The sequence below is a fragment of the Aquila chrysaetos genome, chromosome 16, assembly GCF_900496995.4.
Source record: "Aquila chrysaetos chrysaetos chromosome 16, bAquChr1.4, whole genome shotgun sequence".
Classification (NCBI taxonomy): domain Eukaryota; kingdom Metazoa; phylum Chordata; class Aves; order Accipitriformes; family Accipitridae; genus Aquila; species Aquila chrysaetos.
In genome coordinates this window covers 8452387-8470135 of record NC_044019.1, presented here as the reverse complement: position 1 = coordinate 8470135, position 17749 = coordinate 8452387, and the positions used below count along the sequence as shown (strand labels likewise).

General features: G+C 46.3%; 1 protein-coding gene across 6 annotated transcripts in view; it reads right to left on the bottom strand.

Annotated features, from left to right (window-relative positions):
* Positions 1 to 17749, bottom strand: part of LUZP1 (leucine zipper protein 1) — a 55213-nt gene that overhangs the window by 20721 nt on the left and 16743 nt on the right. For all 6 annotated transcript variants that reach the window (XR_005934131.1, XR_005934130.1, XR_005934127.1 and 3 more), the window contains exon 2: positions 3170 to 6451. Coding sequence is in view for 1 of the 6 variants with exons in the window: in XM_030039502.2 (XP_029895362.1) it covers positions 3170 to 6331 (3162 nt within the window). In the remaining 5 variants the exon portion in view is untranslated. The remainder of the gene's footprint in view (positions 1 to 3169; positions 6452 to 17749) is intronic.

Here is a 17749-nt window from a genome sequence, read left to right as displayed (position 1 = left end):
GCAGACCAGTACCTCCTGGTATGGCACCAGAGCCAGGTCAGTGTGAAGCGCAGCATGCTCCATGGCACCCAAAGGACAATCAGCTAGTCACTGACAAGCACCTGGGAAGCTGCTCTGAACAGGCTGTGACCCCCAGGATTCGCACAAAACAGAACAGAACCCTTAGTAACTTTGTCCAAGGTCCAAGGAAAGATGAGAACACTAATGTGGCATGGCTGGCTGCTTAAGTAGAAGCTTATGTGGAGTCAGCAAGGGTGAAATGGTGATGTATGCACTTTATATTAGTCCCTAAAGCAGAGAAGGGGCAAGAGGCAGCACATCCCTGGATACTGTCAGGGAGCCTTTTTGATGAGACCCACCCACCATAAGAAGATATGCATAGCTTCACTTGAAGAAAAGCCTACCTTTAGGTTTTTACCTAATTTATGCAGCACACAGCCCAGCTCCAGTCATATTAATGTCACAGCCACAAGAAAAATGAATTAAGTGCATTCATTTTGCATTGCTGCCTGCTTGTCTGCTCACTGCCTGCCAGTGCCTTTGGACTAATTTGGGCATTGCAAATTTTCAGCAAACATCACACCAGAGAAATACCAACTTCATTATCTGAAACACGAAGCCCAACAGAATGACTGCTTGAGGTCTTGCATCTCCTCCGGGCTGGCTGCAAGCACTAGAGGGAGCATGTCCTCAAGCTGTAGCATCCACCCAGCAGCACCTATTGCTTTCTGGGTCTCCCAAAGCAGCGCTCCAAAGAGCTGCTGCTGTAGCACAAGTATTGCTAAGAGCTGCCGATACCTCAAATAGCTTCATTAGGGACATTGCCTACATCGGCCGTGCAAAACCGGAAGGCTGAAATTACACCTTGTGCCTTGGCATCTCCTTGCAAGAATTATTTCCAGGTGCTCAGTTTGGGTCTATCCTGAGGGCCAGGCTGAGGCAGGGGCTTCCTGCTGTGCTGCAGCAAATGGTCAGACATCATGAGTATTTCATGGAGGAGAGGAAGATGTATTTTGGCAAAACCAGCACAGACCCTGTGTTTCCCAAATAGGATTCTTAAGGCAATCTCAGACTTTGGATAGTGGAGCTGGGAAGAGGTGACAGTGATGCCTTCACAGGAGAGTTGAACATGCAAAGTTAGCATAGATCAGTGCCAAGCCTTCTGCCAGAGAAATAGCTACATCTTTAACTGAAACACAAATCCCAGCAGAAATAGACTGCTTGTGATATGAGGCATATTATAAGCCTGAAGATACCCTTCAAAGGCAGATACTTTGGTTTTTTTCCAAGGGCATATGCAATAATTTGACCTGCCCAAATACATAAAATTTGGTATAACATCTGGTATATCTCTGTATCTGCAGTCTTTCAGGGTAACTTCATGCTCCTCATTTACAAGATAAAAATATACTTAATTTATGACCAAGAATTCAGATTTGTGACTATGTGGTATGTGTGATTTTATTTCAAAGTATGATGCACAGAGATACCTAACTCAATACTCAACAGCCCTGTGTGAACTAACCAGCAGGCACTTTCCTGACTGCTTGTCACTGCAGACGCAGGCAAGGCTGGAAGACAGCTAATTCATCAGGAATACCCAGGATGACCATGCAGAGGTCACATTGCTCTGTCAGGTACATTTCAGCTGCTGTTGTAGGCACACTGCATAGCTAGCAAATTTGATCTGACAGTGACCTTGAGGCCATCCGCAGAACATACTGCAGAGCTACACTCAGCCCTGGGTGGTGGGCTGCTAGAGGGAAGATGGGAAAGAAATATGTGAGTGCTCGCTCTTTAGGGCTCCATGACTGGTCACACATGAGCCCAGCTGCAAGTGGAGACCTCTTCAGCTGTGAGACTCAAGGTCGTGGGTGCTGTGAATTCAAACTCCTGGGATAAAGGGAAGCCCAGGGACTGATTTCCTGTTTCCCAAGCATATAAGCAGCCGTTATGCAAAAAGACAACCTCAGTCATGTCAGTTCTGCCTGGACTCATGAACGAGAAGTACAGACTTGATTGTGACCCATGAGTAACCCTGGCCAGGGAGAAGATGTATTTCCAGTGTCCAAATGTAGCTAGAAGGCCAACCTGCACTTTGTAACACCAGGCAACAGACTCTCTGCAAAGCAAAGCAAAGCAAAGCAACGGTGCAAATTTTTCTGTGCTCTCATTGCCAGAGAAGGGAAGAGAAGTTTTGCAAATGTAAAACTCCTTTCACATCTTCACCACCTCATTTTTGTCAATGCCAGAGTCATTTGGTTATGAATCTGTCCCCTCTGCCAACAGCCCTGACAGATTACTCAGCTGGTCTCCTCCTGGAGACTGGCAATGGCAGCAGCTGCTTAGAGCAGCTCTAAGTAAAGAGCAGAGGCAGGAGCTGCAGCAGGAACTGGCATGTGGTTTAATGGACTGTAGGGGCACTTGGTGCAAGTGAGCTTGCTTGAAATATGCTGGAGCCTGCAGCTCCAGTGGCAAGTATAGCTCACCAGACCAACTGTCTGCTTATGTCAGCCCAGCTTTGAGGGACTCCCCTCACTGGTACCAGCCAAAGGAATAGGAAAAGAACACAGCCATCCCTGTGGCTCTTGCTTCTTTTCAGGTGGCATATTGACACAGACCAAGAAGGGAGCAGCCCTGTGTAGCCAGCCACCACTCATCTGTTTAGGAGATGCCTGGGAAGCATTTCCAGACCAGAGTCTGGTTACACATGGGGAAACCGTGCAGTTCTTACCAAAAGGAGCTATATCTCTACAGCTGCCATTAGAGCTACAGCTCTGCCTGAGGCACAACGCTATTAAAATCTGCTCATTTCGATCATTTTTTCATTACTGCTCCAAGTTGACAGTGCCATGCAAAGCCACTCTGAAAAGCACACCATGTCCTACATAAGCTGTGACTATGTCTTCTCTGATCCTGGCAAGACGAAATGCTACTTTATAGTTATTCATGTGGTATTACAAGACCCAAGCAGATGGATCCAATTTCAAGAAGTCTAAATCGGGTACTTCATATATGAGATGCTCCACTGAAGATAGCAGGAGCTGGGAGAGGGCAGCACTTCAGGAAATAAGCTGTAAGAATTTAAAATCAGGCACCCTACAACTAACAGGCAACTTGGAAAAGCTCATCAACTGAAAGAGAAGAGTGTTTGACATAGGATACTTACAGGTAGCATGGTCCGGTGCCAAGCAGAAGCTGCTGTAGGATCACTTGCATAGCTCCTGCGTGTCAGCAGTTCAGACGCACTTAAGTTACTTTTGGTCCTTCGGGACCCCAGTTCAGGGGCACTCCAGGAATTAGCCGTGGCACTGGTCCTTGCTGAGGTCTGCTCCAGGGAGTTTGTTCTTGCACTGTTCCCTTCCATTTCTGAGAGGTCCACTGAGGACCTACATATGTTTGTAGTAATGGAAGCTGCGCTTTTCTCCACTTTGGTTTGAGAGTCCTCCAGGGAATGTAAGCCTTGTCTTGTTCTCCAGGAACTTCTCACAGTGACATGTTTTGTTTCAGATGAAGCTGCATCTGAAGAGCCATGGCTCTTCCAGCAGATTGTCTCTGAAGGTGGCTCACTGTTCTTCTCTGTGAGTTCAGAAGTCTTTATCATAAAGCTGCTTCTGGAGACCACTGTTTCTGCTTTACTTCTCGGTGCTGCCTCTCCAATTCTGTCTGTCTCAGATAATTTCAGAGCACTTTTATTAATCGATATCTCGAAGGGTGTGGGGAGATTGTTTGTTATTGGTGAAGGCTCATTTGGAGCAACTATGATGTTGCTGGTGGTAACATGCCTTTCCTTTGCTGCTGTATCTGCACTGGTCCTTGAAGCTGTTGTTGGCTCAGAAGGGAAGATTGTGATGCTGCTTGTCATTTTATTTGTTACCATTTTAAAAACAGACTTCTGTTTTTCTGACTCTGCCTCAGGGACAGTCCCTCCCATGATTGCCTTCATATCCTTTTCAACAATTGCAGGTTTAATGACAGCTTTTGATCTCAGAGCTTCTCTTGGGCTGAACGACCTTCTGGATTTAAATCCTCCAGTGCTGGCATCTGATGGTTTTATATACTTGGCGGAGTCTTCATCATTTACAGTGTTTTTGTCATTTTCAAAAAGTGATGCTCTAAAAACTCCCCTGGAACTGGAGAACTGCTTGGAACTGACTTTCTTCCTTGTCTCAAAATCTGACTGAGTGATTGGTTTTTTGCTTCTTCCTGATTCTTCATCTGAATTAAGTTTTTCCTGGTTACTCTGGATGGTTTTGGAGTCCGTTTTTAAGCCAGCATTTACATGATCCATTGCTGAGGTTGAAGACTGCTCTGTGTCTTCTTTATCAAGACCTGTGAGAACCTGCAGGATGTCTTCTTGACTCCTGGAGCGATGGGAACACTTTGTTAGTGTTGAAGGCTTTGCACTTTGAAGTGATGTGTCTGTGAATTCTTTTTCCTGGGAGATTATTGCTCTTTTAGCCCTCCCCTCTGAGGGCTGTCTGTGTGATGCAGCAAAAGTGTTCACTGCTTCTGCTTTAGAGCCAGTGGAGTCCGATGCTGACACATGGGATGAGAGGTGGTACCTGTATGCCGAAGCTGTGCCGTTGGAAGACGTGTGATTACCCCTGGCGAGCAGCGTGTCTCCCAAGCAGTCACTGACTTCTGCCTGACTTGTTTTCAGCTTCTCGGCCAAAGAAGCCACTGATTCTCCCTTGCTTGACTTTTCATCCCGTGCATCAGCACCAGTTTGGCAGTTGCCACGGAGCACCTGAGATGGCTTTTCAGCCTTGGATCTTGGGCCTGTGTCACCAACAGGTTTGGAAGGTGCTTTCCAAGATTTCTGCTCCTGTGCAGCGGGAGGATATCGGCTGAGCACAGATGGCTGCTCTTTTGATCTCTTCCCCTCATTCTGCGTGATGCAGCCTTCCTTCTGACCAGAAGAATAAGTGGAAACTAAAGACTTCTCTTCCAGTCTTTTTGTATCTGTCACAGCAGTGTCTGAAAGGGCAGATGCACCAGATGCTTTTCCTGCTTTTCTGTTCATTAAGCTTGGACTGGGTACCTGCTTACCACCGTGGCTGTAGCTGTCATTACTGACAGAGAAATCTCTGTTCCTTACTCTTTCCCGGCGCTGCTGCGGTGAGAGCTCCCTTGACTTGTGCTTGGCAGCTGTCAAATCAGCTGTGACACCTCTGTATTTAGGTCTGTCATGTTTTCCCCTGCTAGAAAAGCTTGTATCTTCATTTTCGACCTCTCCATTCTCCATATCTTTCTGTTTCTTTATTTGCATTTTTATTTCTTCTAGCTGACCCGTTAAGAGTTTGTTTTTATTCTGTTCACTCAAATAACTGTCTTGCAGGTCATTGTTTTTGGCTCTCATTTTTTTAAGTTCTTCTTCTAAAGATTCAAAACGTTTGATCTGAGTTTTAAGTTTCTCAATTTCTTGGGTGAGATCTTTCACTTTGTTGTCTTCCTGATTTTTATTCTTTTGGTTTTCTGATTTATTCCTGGTTTCATTTTCTACATGTTTCAGGTAATCCACACTTCCCTTCCTCCTGGACTCCTTAGAGGGCAATGCAGAAGTCAAGTCATCTTCAATTCTCAAATCATTTCTGTCCAGGAGATTATTTGATGACCTTTCTAGCAAGTTGGATGCATTTCTAGTTTGATCTGCCCTATTTAGTTTATTGTTTTGTTCTAGTTTCTGAGTTAGCTCCTGGATTATTTTTTCATTCTGCTTTTCTCTTTCATTAAAATGTTTTCTTTCAGTGATAAAGCTCAGCGCTAAGGATTTCAGTTTTTCTAACTCGCCTGTTAAGCTCTGCTCAGTTTTATCCAGCCTGTCCTCAGATGCTTCCAGTTCTTTCACTTTGACTCTAAGTATTTCTAATTCTGTAGATATCTTTTTGGTCAAGTTCTTTTCTTCATTGAGGCTAAGACATAGCTGTGTACAGTCGTTCTTGCTCCTGCCAAAGGCCTCCTCCAGCTTCTCCAGCTCTGCCATTCTCCTCTGAAGGTGTTCAATTTCTGACTTCAGCTCTCGGGTGAGGCTCTCTTCCTCTTCAAGTTTTTCTTTCATTAACCGGCAAAGCTCTTCAGCCTTCCTAATTTCTTCATCCTTGCCTTCAATCTTCAGCACTCTTTTCCGCAGGGCTTCAACATCAGCCAGCATGCTGGAATTGCTGCCTTCTGTCTGGATAACTTTGTCCTGGAGGTCAAGCAGCTCATCCTCTGCTTTCTGCAGATTTTTAGTTGCTTCCTCCAGTTCATCAAGGCGGCGACTAAGACTCTGCAATTTGAATCGTAGGTGCCGATTTGAGGTTTCCTTGTAACCTGTAAATTCTGCCATGTTTATTTTTTATTCCTTTTAGGTGAAAGCTTTGCTTAGTCTTGTGGTGAATGGTGTGGTCTTTAACACCTTGTGTATTCCTGGTACATTACCGTTTCTTTGAAAAGAGGCAATCTCACCCTGAAAGAAAAAAATGTTTAAAATCAATATAAGAGCTCAGAACACAAGTATTCTCAATGTATAAGTTAGACTATAAATGTTTATATAAATAACTTTTTAATTAAACACATTTTTGAGTGCTATATTAGGAGAAATGAAGCTGTGGAGAAGAGCCACAGTCCATTTACTTTGGTTACAGAGGGTTTTCTTCTGTTTGTGGAACTCCCTGCAGAGGAAACACTCAGGAGTTTCCTATTTCACAGCGCCAAGAAGCGAAGAGCAGGATGTGGGGAGGAGATAGCACCGGTAAGGGAGACTGCAGCGCCCCAACGCAAAGCCTTTGACTGAAGGTGATTCATTTCCTGCTGGGCAGGGGGGCCCGGGCTGCCAATAGGCACCTGCCACGCACACCGGGCACTCACGGTGCACACCAGGCACCCTGCGACCCCTCTCCTGAGGGACCTCCCTCACTCTGGGGGGAGGGTCACCAACCTATTTGCTTGGTCTCCTGCACCTCAGGCAGCCAAAAGGAGCACCACAAAGAGCACCTGAAGAGGAACCTCAGCGCGCAGTGGTGCGCCTGGCCTTGGCCACACGCCTGTCCCCTCCCTCACCACCATGATCACATCCCGCTCCTGGGCCACCTTCCCTCGCACTGCCTACAGACTGTAAGGGCCATGGCCCTGCTGCGTGGCTGTCTGCAGACAGGAAAGGCTGTTCAGACCCCAGCAGGATCCCATCAAGAAACGTCACCAGAGCATCACAGGAAAGGCCAAAGCGAGCAGCTTCGCAGTACCCTGAAAACAAAGCCCTGTCCCCAGCAGGCCTCAGAGCAGGGAGTTAATGGTTAACCCAGCGTCGCCACGGGTTGGGAAGTGAGAGCAGCCTCCTCCCCAGGACACAGCTGGCAGAGCGTAACACAGGCAGACACGCAGCAAGGCTGGTGCGCAGCGCTGGTTTTCAGGCCACAGCTCCTGCAGGTTGTTTCTGCAGAGCTCAGGAGAGAGGGCTGTGTGTGGCCCACAAGCGTTGTGCCAGCCGGGAGCGGGGTAGCTCTGGCTCCCAGGTGACAGGCTTCTCACCACAGAGAGACCTTGGTGGCTCAGCAAGCTCTGCCAGTGAGACCAGTCCCACAGCCCCCTTCATGGGAAGGGGTAGGAAATGGACAGCTACCTCCAAAGGTGGGTGGGCAGAGGGGTGAGGCAGGGGGACTGCTCTTCCCTTTCCTCCCTCTTCTACATCCCAAATATTCCTGCAGCATCAGTTGCCACCTGGATGGAGTAGGACCCACATACACACACACTTGGCACCCTGAGGAAGCCCCACTGTGGAGGCCAGCAGAGGCTCAAGCTCAGTGAGCAACTGGGTGCAGAGAGGTGACCTTGCCCTGAAGACAAAGAGCTTCTGCAGACAGAAGAAACAGTCGCCCCAGGAGGTGACCTGAGGTGGTCCAATGCAGTCTCCACCAGGAAGGAAGGATGTTACGGGCACAGATCCCTGGAAAGGGACCCAGTATTGCTGGTGAACTACCCATCTCCTTGCTCCACCAAACCATGCTCCTAAAGCTGGTTCCTACAGAGTCTGGACCATGGCTAATAACATGCCTTTGTGTCTACACAGGATAATGCTGGGTGAAGAGCTCGGTGTGGGCCATGAGTCAGGATTTAGACCCTCTGACTACATTGTCACAGCTCATGGATCATAAAGAGCAGGAGAGGCATGTTGGGACTGAGTCACTGATCTCCTCTGTGGATGTCAGAGGCTGCTCAGAGACCCAGAGGAGAACCTGATTTAGGAGGAAACACTCAAATCTTTGAATGAAACAGAAAATTGAACTCAGCAATTAGTTGCATGAAAGAATTACTAGTGGTGTCCCTCAGGGGCTGAAGATGTTTAATGTCTTTATTAACGACAGACATGATGGGATGGAGCGCACTCTCAGCGAGTTTGTGGATGATACTGGACTGGAAGGCATGGGAAAGCGTGGCTGGTATGCTGGAGAGCAGGGCTGCTATTCAGAGGGACCTTGACAGGCTGGAGAAAGGGGTGGACAGCAGCCTCGGCAAAAAGAAGTCCGAGTCGTGCTCCTGTGGCACCAGGACAGGCTAGGGATGATGGCTAGAAAGCAGCTTCACAGAAAAGGATCTGGGGAGTCCTGGAAGATGAAAAGTTGAACAGAGGTCAGCAGTGTGTCCTTCTGGCTAAGGCAGCCAACCATAGACTGGGCTGTGTCAGCACGTGTGTGGCCAGCATTTTGAGGGAGGTGATCCTTCCTCTCTGTTTGGCTCTTGTGAGGCCACATCTGGGGCGCAGTGTCTAGTTTGGGACTGCCCAGTACAAGAAAGACACAGATGTACTAGGCTGAGTCCAGCAGAGGCCACCAAGATGGTCATGGGCTGGAGCAGTGGACATACAAGGAGACACTGAAGGAATTGGGTTTACTCAGCCTGAAGAAGGGAAGGCAAAGACCTTTTGCTGCCTGCAGCTACTGAACAGGAGGGTGTAGAGAAGACAGAGTCAGGCTCTCCTCTGAGGCACACAGTGAGAGAAGAAGATTCAAGCTGCAAGAAGAAAAATTCCAAGTAGGTATTAGGACTTCTTTCCCACCCCACACACCGTGAGAGTGGTCAAACACTGGCCCAGGGTCCCAGAGAGGCTGTGGGACTCATCTGCGGAGGTACTCAGAGCTCTACCAGATGCAGCCCTGGAACTCCCCAATACCTCCCCAGCTGACATGATTTACTGCAAAAGATGAAAGAGGCTCAATCTAATTAGCTTAATAAGGAGAAGAAGGAGACATAAAGCAACATCTTCTACAAACAAATATGTTGAGAGAAAGTATCCACAAGAAGTCTTCTAGCAGAAGGCCCTTTAACTTCCTGGCATAGCCAGAACTAACCCCAGTGCTTGGAAATAGAACCTAAACAAATTAGTATTACTAATAAAGTCCACATTTATAAGATTGAAGGGAATCAGCCAATATAAAATATTAGCTTAGATGTAGTGGCTGCTTTAAGCTGGTCATGCTTTGAGTGAGGGCTTGAACCAGAGACCTTCAGGGATACTTCCAACCTAAATTACTCTGGCTATTCCTGACTGTTCTTCTGCAATCTGTCACTGATATCAAAATATCAAAAGGAATGGTGCAGATTTCAAACACTGGGACTACTGTTAATGCTAATTAATATTGTTGGGGGATGTTTAAACAGGACTTGTTAAATAAATCCAATAAGGCAATAACTTGCTCAGCTTGTAAAGGTACTAAACAATCTGACATGGATGTATGGACTTCAGATTTCTCTCTCTCTCTTTCCAGAAAGTGAACAGTTCTCATCCTAGGTCTACTTTACATTTTTAGCAAAAAAAAACAGGAAGAAAAGAGGATGATAATTTTCACAAATAGCAAAAAAACTGTGGCAGTGGCAAATATAATAAGGACAGTTCAGTTAAACAGAGCCATCTGAGTCACTGATAAAGTGGGTTCAAAAAACTCTGAAGGGCTATGTCCTGGAAACACTGAAAAGGCTTAAATGGTGACAGCAGAAATCTTATCTACAGAAGCAGCTGATGTACTGCTGCAGCTCATAGGCAGACCGTCTTGGCTGTATCAGCAGGAAATACTGACTAGAAGTATGACAGAAGAAATTACATTATTTTGTATGCAGTACTGAACTGTGTATTTACACACCCAAGTATGACACATCTCACCTTGCTTAAGTAGTGACACAGAGCAAGAGAGACACCTACAAATTGCTCTTGAATCTTCTAGATTCAAAGAGGAAAAGATGCTCAAGTGTCTTCATCTGACCTTTCCAGGGACACAGGACTTTTCACAGGAGGAGAAGAATCACCCCTTGAGGGATCGTACTCTGCCCACTGACAATGAAGGGAACCTAGACATGGGCTCAGGCACAGATATCTGGATGGCAATCGTCTCCCCTGGGAATGATGCCCCTCTCTCTTCAGGGGCCATGCGTCAAAAACACAAGCTGAAAGTTTGGGAAAAGCTGGGGAAAGTTTTGTGAAAGCTCAGAAAAGTAGTCGTGAATGCTTTTTTACCCTTTAAAACTCTAAGAAATCACTGATTTCACCAGAAGAAGGGCAATCCTGCATTTGAGTTCTTGAAAAAATGCCCTTTCGATGAGGCAGGTAGGAAGCCTGGGGAATCTCAAACTATCTGTTATTCAAAGCAAATATCAAGGCAAAAGGTGTGGCCAGTAAATACCTACAGGGAGAAAAGATCTGATCTAAAAGTCTGATCTAAAAGGTTCTTTATTATAGCACTTGCAGCTAAAACCCAATTTCACAAGAGAAAGGTGGCACACAATTTAGGTGATTCAAAGTAGTAACTTACTAACAAACACAGCAGTGAATTTACCAGGATTCACTATTTAAATGACTCATTCTGATTCTACTTTTCCCCATGGATTTGTCATTAGGTTTTCTGGTCCTCCTCAACAAGTGCATGTATCTCCTAACTTTATTTATATTTATCATTATCAATTGCATCCTCCCCCTGTATAGTACAGATTGTCTTTCAGGGCTCTTCTGACTCTGTGTGGTTTTAAATCATAGAATGAATCACAAAATAGTTTGGGTTGGAAGGGACCTTAAAGATCATCTAGTTCCAACCCCCCTGCCATGGGCAGGGACACCATCCAGTAGATCAGGTTGCTCAAAGCCCTTCAAGTGGCCTTGAACACTTCCAGGGAGGGGGCATCCATAGCTTCTCTGGGCAACCTGTTCCAGTGCCTCACCACCCTCACAGTGAAGAACTTCTTCCTTACATCTCATCTAAATCTACCCTGCTGTTTTGGCCACAGCATCCTGTTAAAACAGCTGTGAGAATTCAGTATCCAGGACATTTACTAGAGTACTTTCATAACTCTCAATTACCCTTCATGTTCTTAAATTTAATTTTTTCTGCACACTCAGTTTTGCTCATCATTATCTACAGTTTTATGAAAACATTTCTTTAGCAGTATCATTGGATATAATCTTCCACTGGGACTGTATTATCTTGTCTGCACAAAACACACACAGTCAATTCACAGCTGTGCATGGAGGCAAAAAACCTCTAGCTAGAAACATTCATGCTAGCTGAAACACTTTATGAATTAGGAGATAACCATCTTGTATTTCAGGAAGAGCAATTAAATGACTATGACTTGAGACCTACACAGATAACCTCTGCCAGAAGGACTGTGACGCTGTTCCTCTCCAGATGCACAGAAGCATCTTACCCTACATGTCATGTTCCTTGCTCTGATTTGGTTATTGGTAAGAGTCCCACAAGCACCCACTGCTCTGGGTTTCAGGATGTCCCCAACATGACCATGTGGGAATAACTGTTGGCACCCACTCCTACTGTGCTCTCTGCTATGCCAAGATAAAAATGCTGCCAGCTGCCGTGCATGTTTGTGGAGTGCTAGAAGACTCTGCTATCTCTCACGAGCACATTTTGCACTTAATCTTTGGTTTTTTATCTTTTCGCTTATGCTTTTATACTGATAGTGCAACATCCCTCACTGTGGTTGGGGGAGCCGAGGCTGCCAGTGACGACACTGCTGGTCTTCCACAGTACCCACCATCAAAAGGGTGATGTCACATCATATATGTTAAGTTCCAGCCTTACCCAATCCTAAAGATGAATGAGAATTATTAATGCCTTGGCCTACAGCCACTTCTTATTCGTTTCTTCTTTTGCTCTTGAAGCTGTATGGGTTTCCAGTAGACCCTGGAGAGCAGCACTCATCACAGGCAATAGAAAATCAATAGATTCAAACACAGCTATAATCAGAGATAAGAATAGCAATTTGCCCCATTGTAGCTGGAGTCCTTGGGGTCCTCCACACTGTCAAATCCACACAGGCTAAGGGGTTTACATCCCTCAGCTGACACCTGGTCTGGTTTCAGGGGAGGAGCAGAGTAGGGCTATTGTCCATGCTCTTGTGGATGGAGTGCACACCTGGTACTACTCCTTCCACCTCCCCAAATTCTGGAGTGAGCTTAGATCTTCCCTGTTCTGTTTTCTGCTAAATTATTACTTACAATACCCGTGGGAACTGTATTTTTGCACTGAACACAATGCTGGGAGCATTTGCACACACCTGGGGAAAGGGAGCCTTAGGCAACGCAGGTCTCCAGACTATGTATTCTAATTGCATTAGGCAGCTGACAGTCACTTCAAGCAGAAGGACAGCTCTGGAGACGTACATCAGCAAAACCTGAGGTAGCAAGGGGGGGGTCCTCTCAGCAGGCCCAGATAGCCAAGCAGGTCAGGGGGGAGTTGATTAGACTACGCTACGGTTCTAATGCATACTTTTCTGCCTGAAGTATAGGTTAGATGTGTTTGTTGGATTCTGCCCTGTGTGCATAGACATCTGAAGTTTTAATTAAAGGGTTTCTGGTGTTGCATACGTATGCAAGGGAGTGTGAACATGTCATGCTCAAATGCAGTAATGCTACTGACGATTCATGCTTGTATCATAGCTCAACATGGTGAGAGCATCAGTGGGATTTTTCTTCCCTGCCCCAGGGTGGAATGGGCTGGGAGGAGTCCAGCATGTCATTCTTCATTTGTAAAGCAAAGTTTCTCTGCCACTTACATAGGAAAAGGACATGGGTGTCACAAATTGCAGCAGATGAGGATTCTGTGGCCAGAGCCTTCAGTAAGTTAAAGAGAGAAAGAAGGAAAGTTTTTCTTAATTTGATTTTGCCTTTTATGAGCTCCTTCCAGCACCTGGTTCTTGACCCCACACAACGATACGTAGTCATGGGAACAGGAAAAAAAAAGGGTATAAAACAAGATATTCAGACTAAATAAGAGCCAGAGTCCACTATGTGTCATCAACCCTGCATGCCACCTGCAGGCACCTAACAACCTCCTGGGGCAGCTGAAGAGAGGCAGATGATGTGTTTGCTTGCACAGGGTGTGGAAAGGGGCACCCTTACCCCACTGAACACAAAGGCAAAATGCCAAGTGACTTTTAGGGATGTCTGTATTTTGAGGGATGAACTGTCTCAGAAACATCTGCATCTAGCTGGAGAGGAAATTTTCAAAGTCAGAACAAGCTAAACAATCTGGAAGTGGTTTGAATATTGACTAATACAATGCTAGACTAGAGACATGTGAAATAAAGAGACAGCAGCCAAAAATAACCACAGCAACCACAATGTTCAAGACTAAAACAAAGACACCAATAGCATGTACAGCAAGTGTGGAAGACTGCAGCAGGCTCTGCAGATGCAGGAGAGGATCTGGCACGTCACTAAGTCACACCGACCCTACACCAACACTCTGATCACCCACCAAACTCCTCAGTGTTGCTCTGCTCCTGACATTATAACAGGAATTTCTCTACATGGAGCTGGCAGGGCCAATGTGAAAGAAGCAGAGCATAAAGCCACTCCCAGTTGCTCACAGCAGATGCTTTGAGCAGCTCTGGGGTCTGAGCAGACACAGTCACTGTTGCTTTACTGTGCACAGCAGAGATTTTGCTTTTCTCTACAAAGCTGCTACTGCTCTCCTCTGGCTCCCCTTCAAAATCACTGCTTGCCTCCCACTGGAAAGACTCACAAATAAAGGCTCACTGAGACCAGGTCTGAGCATCTTCCTTCCAGCAATACACAATGGTGTTAACCTGCACAAGCATCAAACAGAGCCCTGCAGCTGATGGCATCCTTGCCATGGCAAGGAGGATGTTACCTGTACTCTGAAGCTCTTGATCAGAAATGGATTGACACTTTCAAAGCCCCTCAGTGTGCTGCTCCTATCTGCCCGGTATCAAAAAATGCCTTGTACATGCAGTAGACAAGTTACCTATTTTGACAAGCTCTACATTTGCCTTATATTTGAATTCAGCAACACATTCTTCTGTATTGTAGGCAAGCAGAAGAGTTGGTGGGACAGCTGGGGACCTCATCACATCATAGACCTCAAGAATTATCTTTCTGCCTTCTGCACACTGTTTCAAGTAAAATGCCCCATCCTGCACTGGAATCAAAGCTGAGGAAGATATTTTTCTTCTCTGATGCAGTGTCCCATGCTGCTACTTGTACTGTCCTCAGAAACAGATTTTACTGTCACATTTGATTTCACAAACACTATGCGGGCATCTCTCCAGCGAGTCACAAACTTGGCAGCATCCTGCCAACGGCATGGGAAAAGCAGCCTCCGCTCAGTAGTGCCTTTGTAATATTTATTGGACATGGAGGTCTTCCACCTCCTTCACCCCTCCATCCCTCTACCCCACCTCCATCAGGCTCAGCATTGCAAGGGCATCAGGGACCATGCCTGTCACCAACACTTCACCCCCGTAACATGTGCTAGCGTCAAGGTGCTGCCTGGAGCTGAACCACCCACAGGCTGGCTGAAAGCCACAGGATCCAGACTTTAGAAGCCTCAGACTAACTGAAGTTTCCCAACTGTCCTGCCACGAGGCCAGCATTTTGTCTGTTACTGTTGTCTACTTTGTACCCAGTTGTCATTGGGTTTTATCTGTAATTCTCCAGCATTGCCCCTTTCAAGGAAAGGGGCCTTGTACTCCTCAGGGATACTGCAGTATTTATGAACACATTGGTTCAATGTTAACAGCAGTACAAAAACCAAACAGAGTATTAGAGGAGGAATGTAAACCAGGAGGGAAAACTACTGCTCAGTCTCGAGTACTGCGGGCTTCTGGCTTCTCCATCTCAGAAAAGCTGTATGTAAGGAGACTGCCCAGAATCAACCTCTCCAGTCTGAAACAGAAACAGCTGATGGGGGGAGGAGTTACTAATACAGAGCCATAAAAACCAGGAGAGGAATAGAGGAAGTTGATGTTTGCTGCCATCCATAAAACACAAACGGATGGGCATCAGCTGGATTGACTGTGGGGAGGTTCAAAGCAAGCAGCAAAACTATGGAAATCACCACTTGCAGGATATTATGGATGCCAAAGTTTACACAGATCCAGAAAATTATTAGAAAAATTCATGGAAAAAAATTTCAAAGATCGTTGAATGCAAAGAACACAAAGTCCTATGACTCAGGAAGTCCCTGCAAGTGGGCAGGGGGGAAATCATAGTGTATATTAGCTATTCTCATGCTTCTCCTCTACATCTGCTTTTGGCTACTGGTGCAGCTAGGATGCTGTGGAGATGGGCACCTTGGGTGCCCTAGGTGGGACCTACAGTGCCCTCTCCTCTGTTCCTTTTCTTCTCTCCCACATCACTTCAGTCTACCTCTCTGCTTCTCAAACTTCCATTTTCCCCAGATATTTAGCATACAGTAAAAGCTCTTCTCAGACCTATCTTCCACATTGTCAGTTTAACAAGCTTGACTCCTACAATTGCTCTTCTAACCTCTTCATCTGGCCACCACAAATCTTACCCTTCAAGCATGGCTCTATTCCCTCCACCCTCTTCTGTCATGCTTGGCTCTGGTTCCTGCTAGTGTTTTCACTCCCTCTTCCCATCCTGTTGCCTTCTGCTCGTCTCTGGTTGGGCTCATTCTGTTCAGTGCTCTGCTGTTCCTTGTACGTGGTGTTACACTGGGGAACTCCTTGCTGCAGGATGTTGTGCAAGCTAAAAGTCCTTGTGGGTTCATAAAGCAGCAACTAGACAAATTAAGGGATTTTTCTATGAAAGTCATACATACAGAGACAGGGACCCACTCCTAGCTCAGCAAGTCTCAGAGCCAAAACTTGGAGGTTGGGAGAATCCTCTGGCCTGCATCGTTGCACACTTCCCCTGTCCCTATCCTCCTTTCTGGGAGTCCATTTCTAGCCATTGCTGGACATGGGATATGGGGTAGGTAAACCCTTGCTCTCATCCAGTAGAGCTCTTATCATCTTCTTGGGGCTCCTGTATTATCCCATCCCAAACACCTATCCAAGTCAGATAGGACTAACACTGCACATCTGACAAGTGCCACACTACAAATGGGCTAAGTACCTAAAAGCATAAAGCCACACAATTTATCGTCCAGCATCATCTACAGAGCTGGGAAAGGCATCCCTGGTATGATATACCAGGGATATGATATAAGATCAGCTTCCAGTACTCATAACCATCTCTGAATCACTTTTTTCATCAGGTGTAGGCAGTTTTAACCTTCACATTCTTCCTAGCATTATACCTGAGAGCCGTATGGGCACTGATATATCCCTCTTGGCATGAAAACTATAGGGTATTATATGTTTCTCTGCACCCTGTCTGATACAGAGTATACTCCACTTTCGTTAACAGAGTGGTGGAAGGACATCTGAGCCAACTCCTTTGCAGGAACACTCCTTTGATTGCTGTGAGCTTTCCTGGCCAAAAGCCTGGCTCAGCCATTCAGATGTTTCCACATGGATCCCTACAAACCCTGCAGAAAATGGGGATTGCTCCAAAAGCCCTCCCAAGAAAATGAGTTCATGGAGCCAGTAGCACAGAAAACTGGTTATTCTTGTGACTTTCTTCCTGGAAGAACTCAATCAATGCTCAATCAATGAAGTTTTAAAGTGCTAAAACGAAAGCTTTTTAGCTCCCTTACACCCGACACCAGAACAGCTTGGGGAGTTGCCATAGCTACTGACTGCCTTGAACCACTGCAGCTACTGAACCATCTGTTTTCTGCCTTGGACAGAAATGAAAGGACAGACAGGCAACCAGCCTGTGTGTGGGTGCCTGCCCAGCCTTGGCACAGAAATGCAATTCAGCAAACTCCCAGCAGATCTCAAAAGCTGGGACAGAGCAGAGTTTTGGAAAAAGGAAGCATACAGGCCGAAAAGAAGCTACACTTCACACCTGCACCAGTGTCTGGGGGCCAAGACAGCAGCGTGGCTGCAGAGCAAAGCCATGTGGGGATACTAAGCAGAAAACAACCCCCTAACATCTCCCAGTGTGCTCTTCAACAGTGCAATTACAGAACAACGGGATGCACCTCTCATCCCCACCCATACAGTCCCAGCTATCCCCAGTGTTCAACGTGACAGTGCATGCTCCTAGCTTTCTAATGCATGCCCCAATTTTTTTTTCTTTAGGACCAGCAGGGCTGCTGTCCTCATAGTTTGAAGTGTATTTCAGAAGAGAGCAGCAGCTCTGCTAATCATCCTGGAGTGCAGGGTCCCAGGCTGCCTGCTGCTGCCAGGAAGCAACTCTGAAAGCCACAGTGGCATGTTTGATTCACCTAAAAAAGGCTGTAGGGCATCACACTGAACCCCAGCCCACTGCTATTGGACTTCCCCAGCAGCCCTGACTGGTCTTTTGATGCACTGCTGCACACCTAGTCCCGTGGCCTATTTTCAACTTTGTTTTGGACATCCCACCGAAATAAAGCAGCATTTGAAAAAT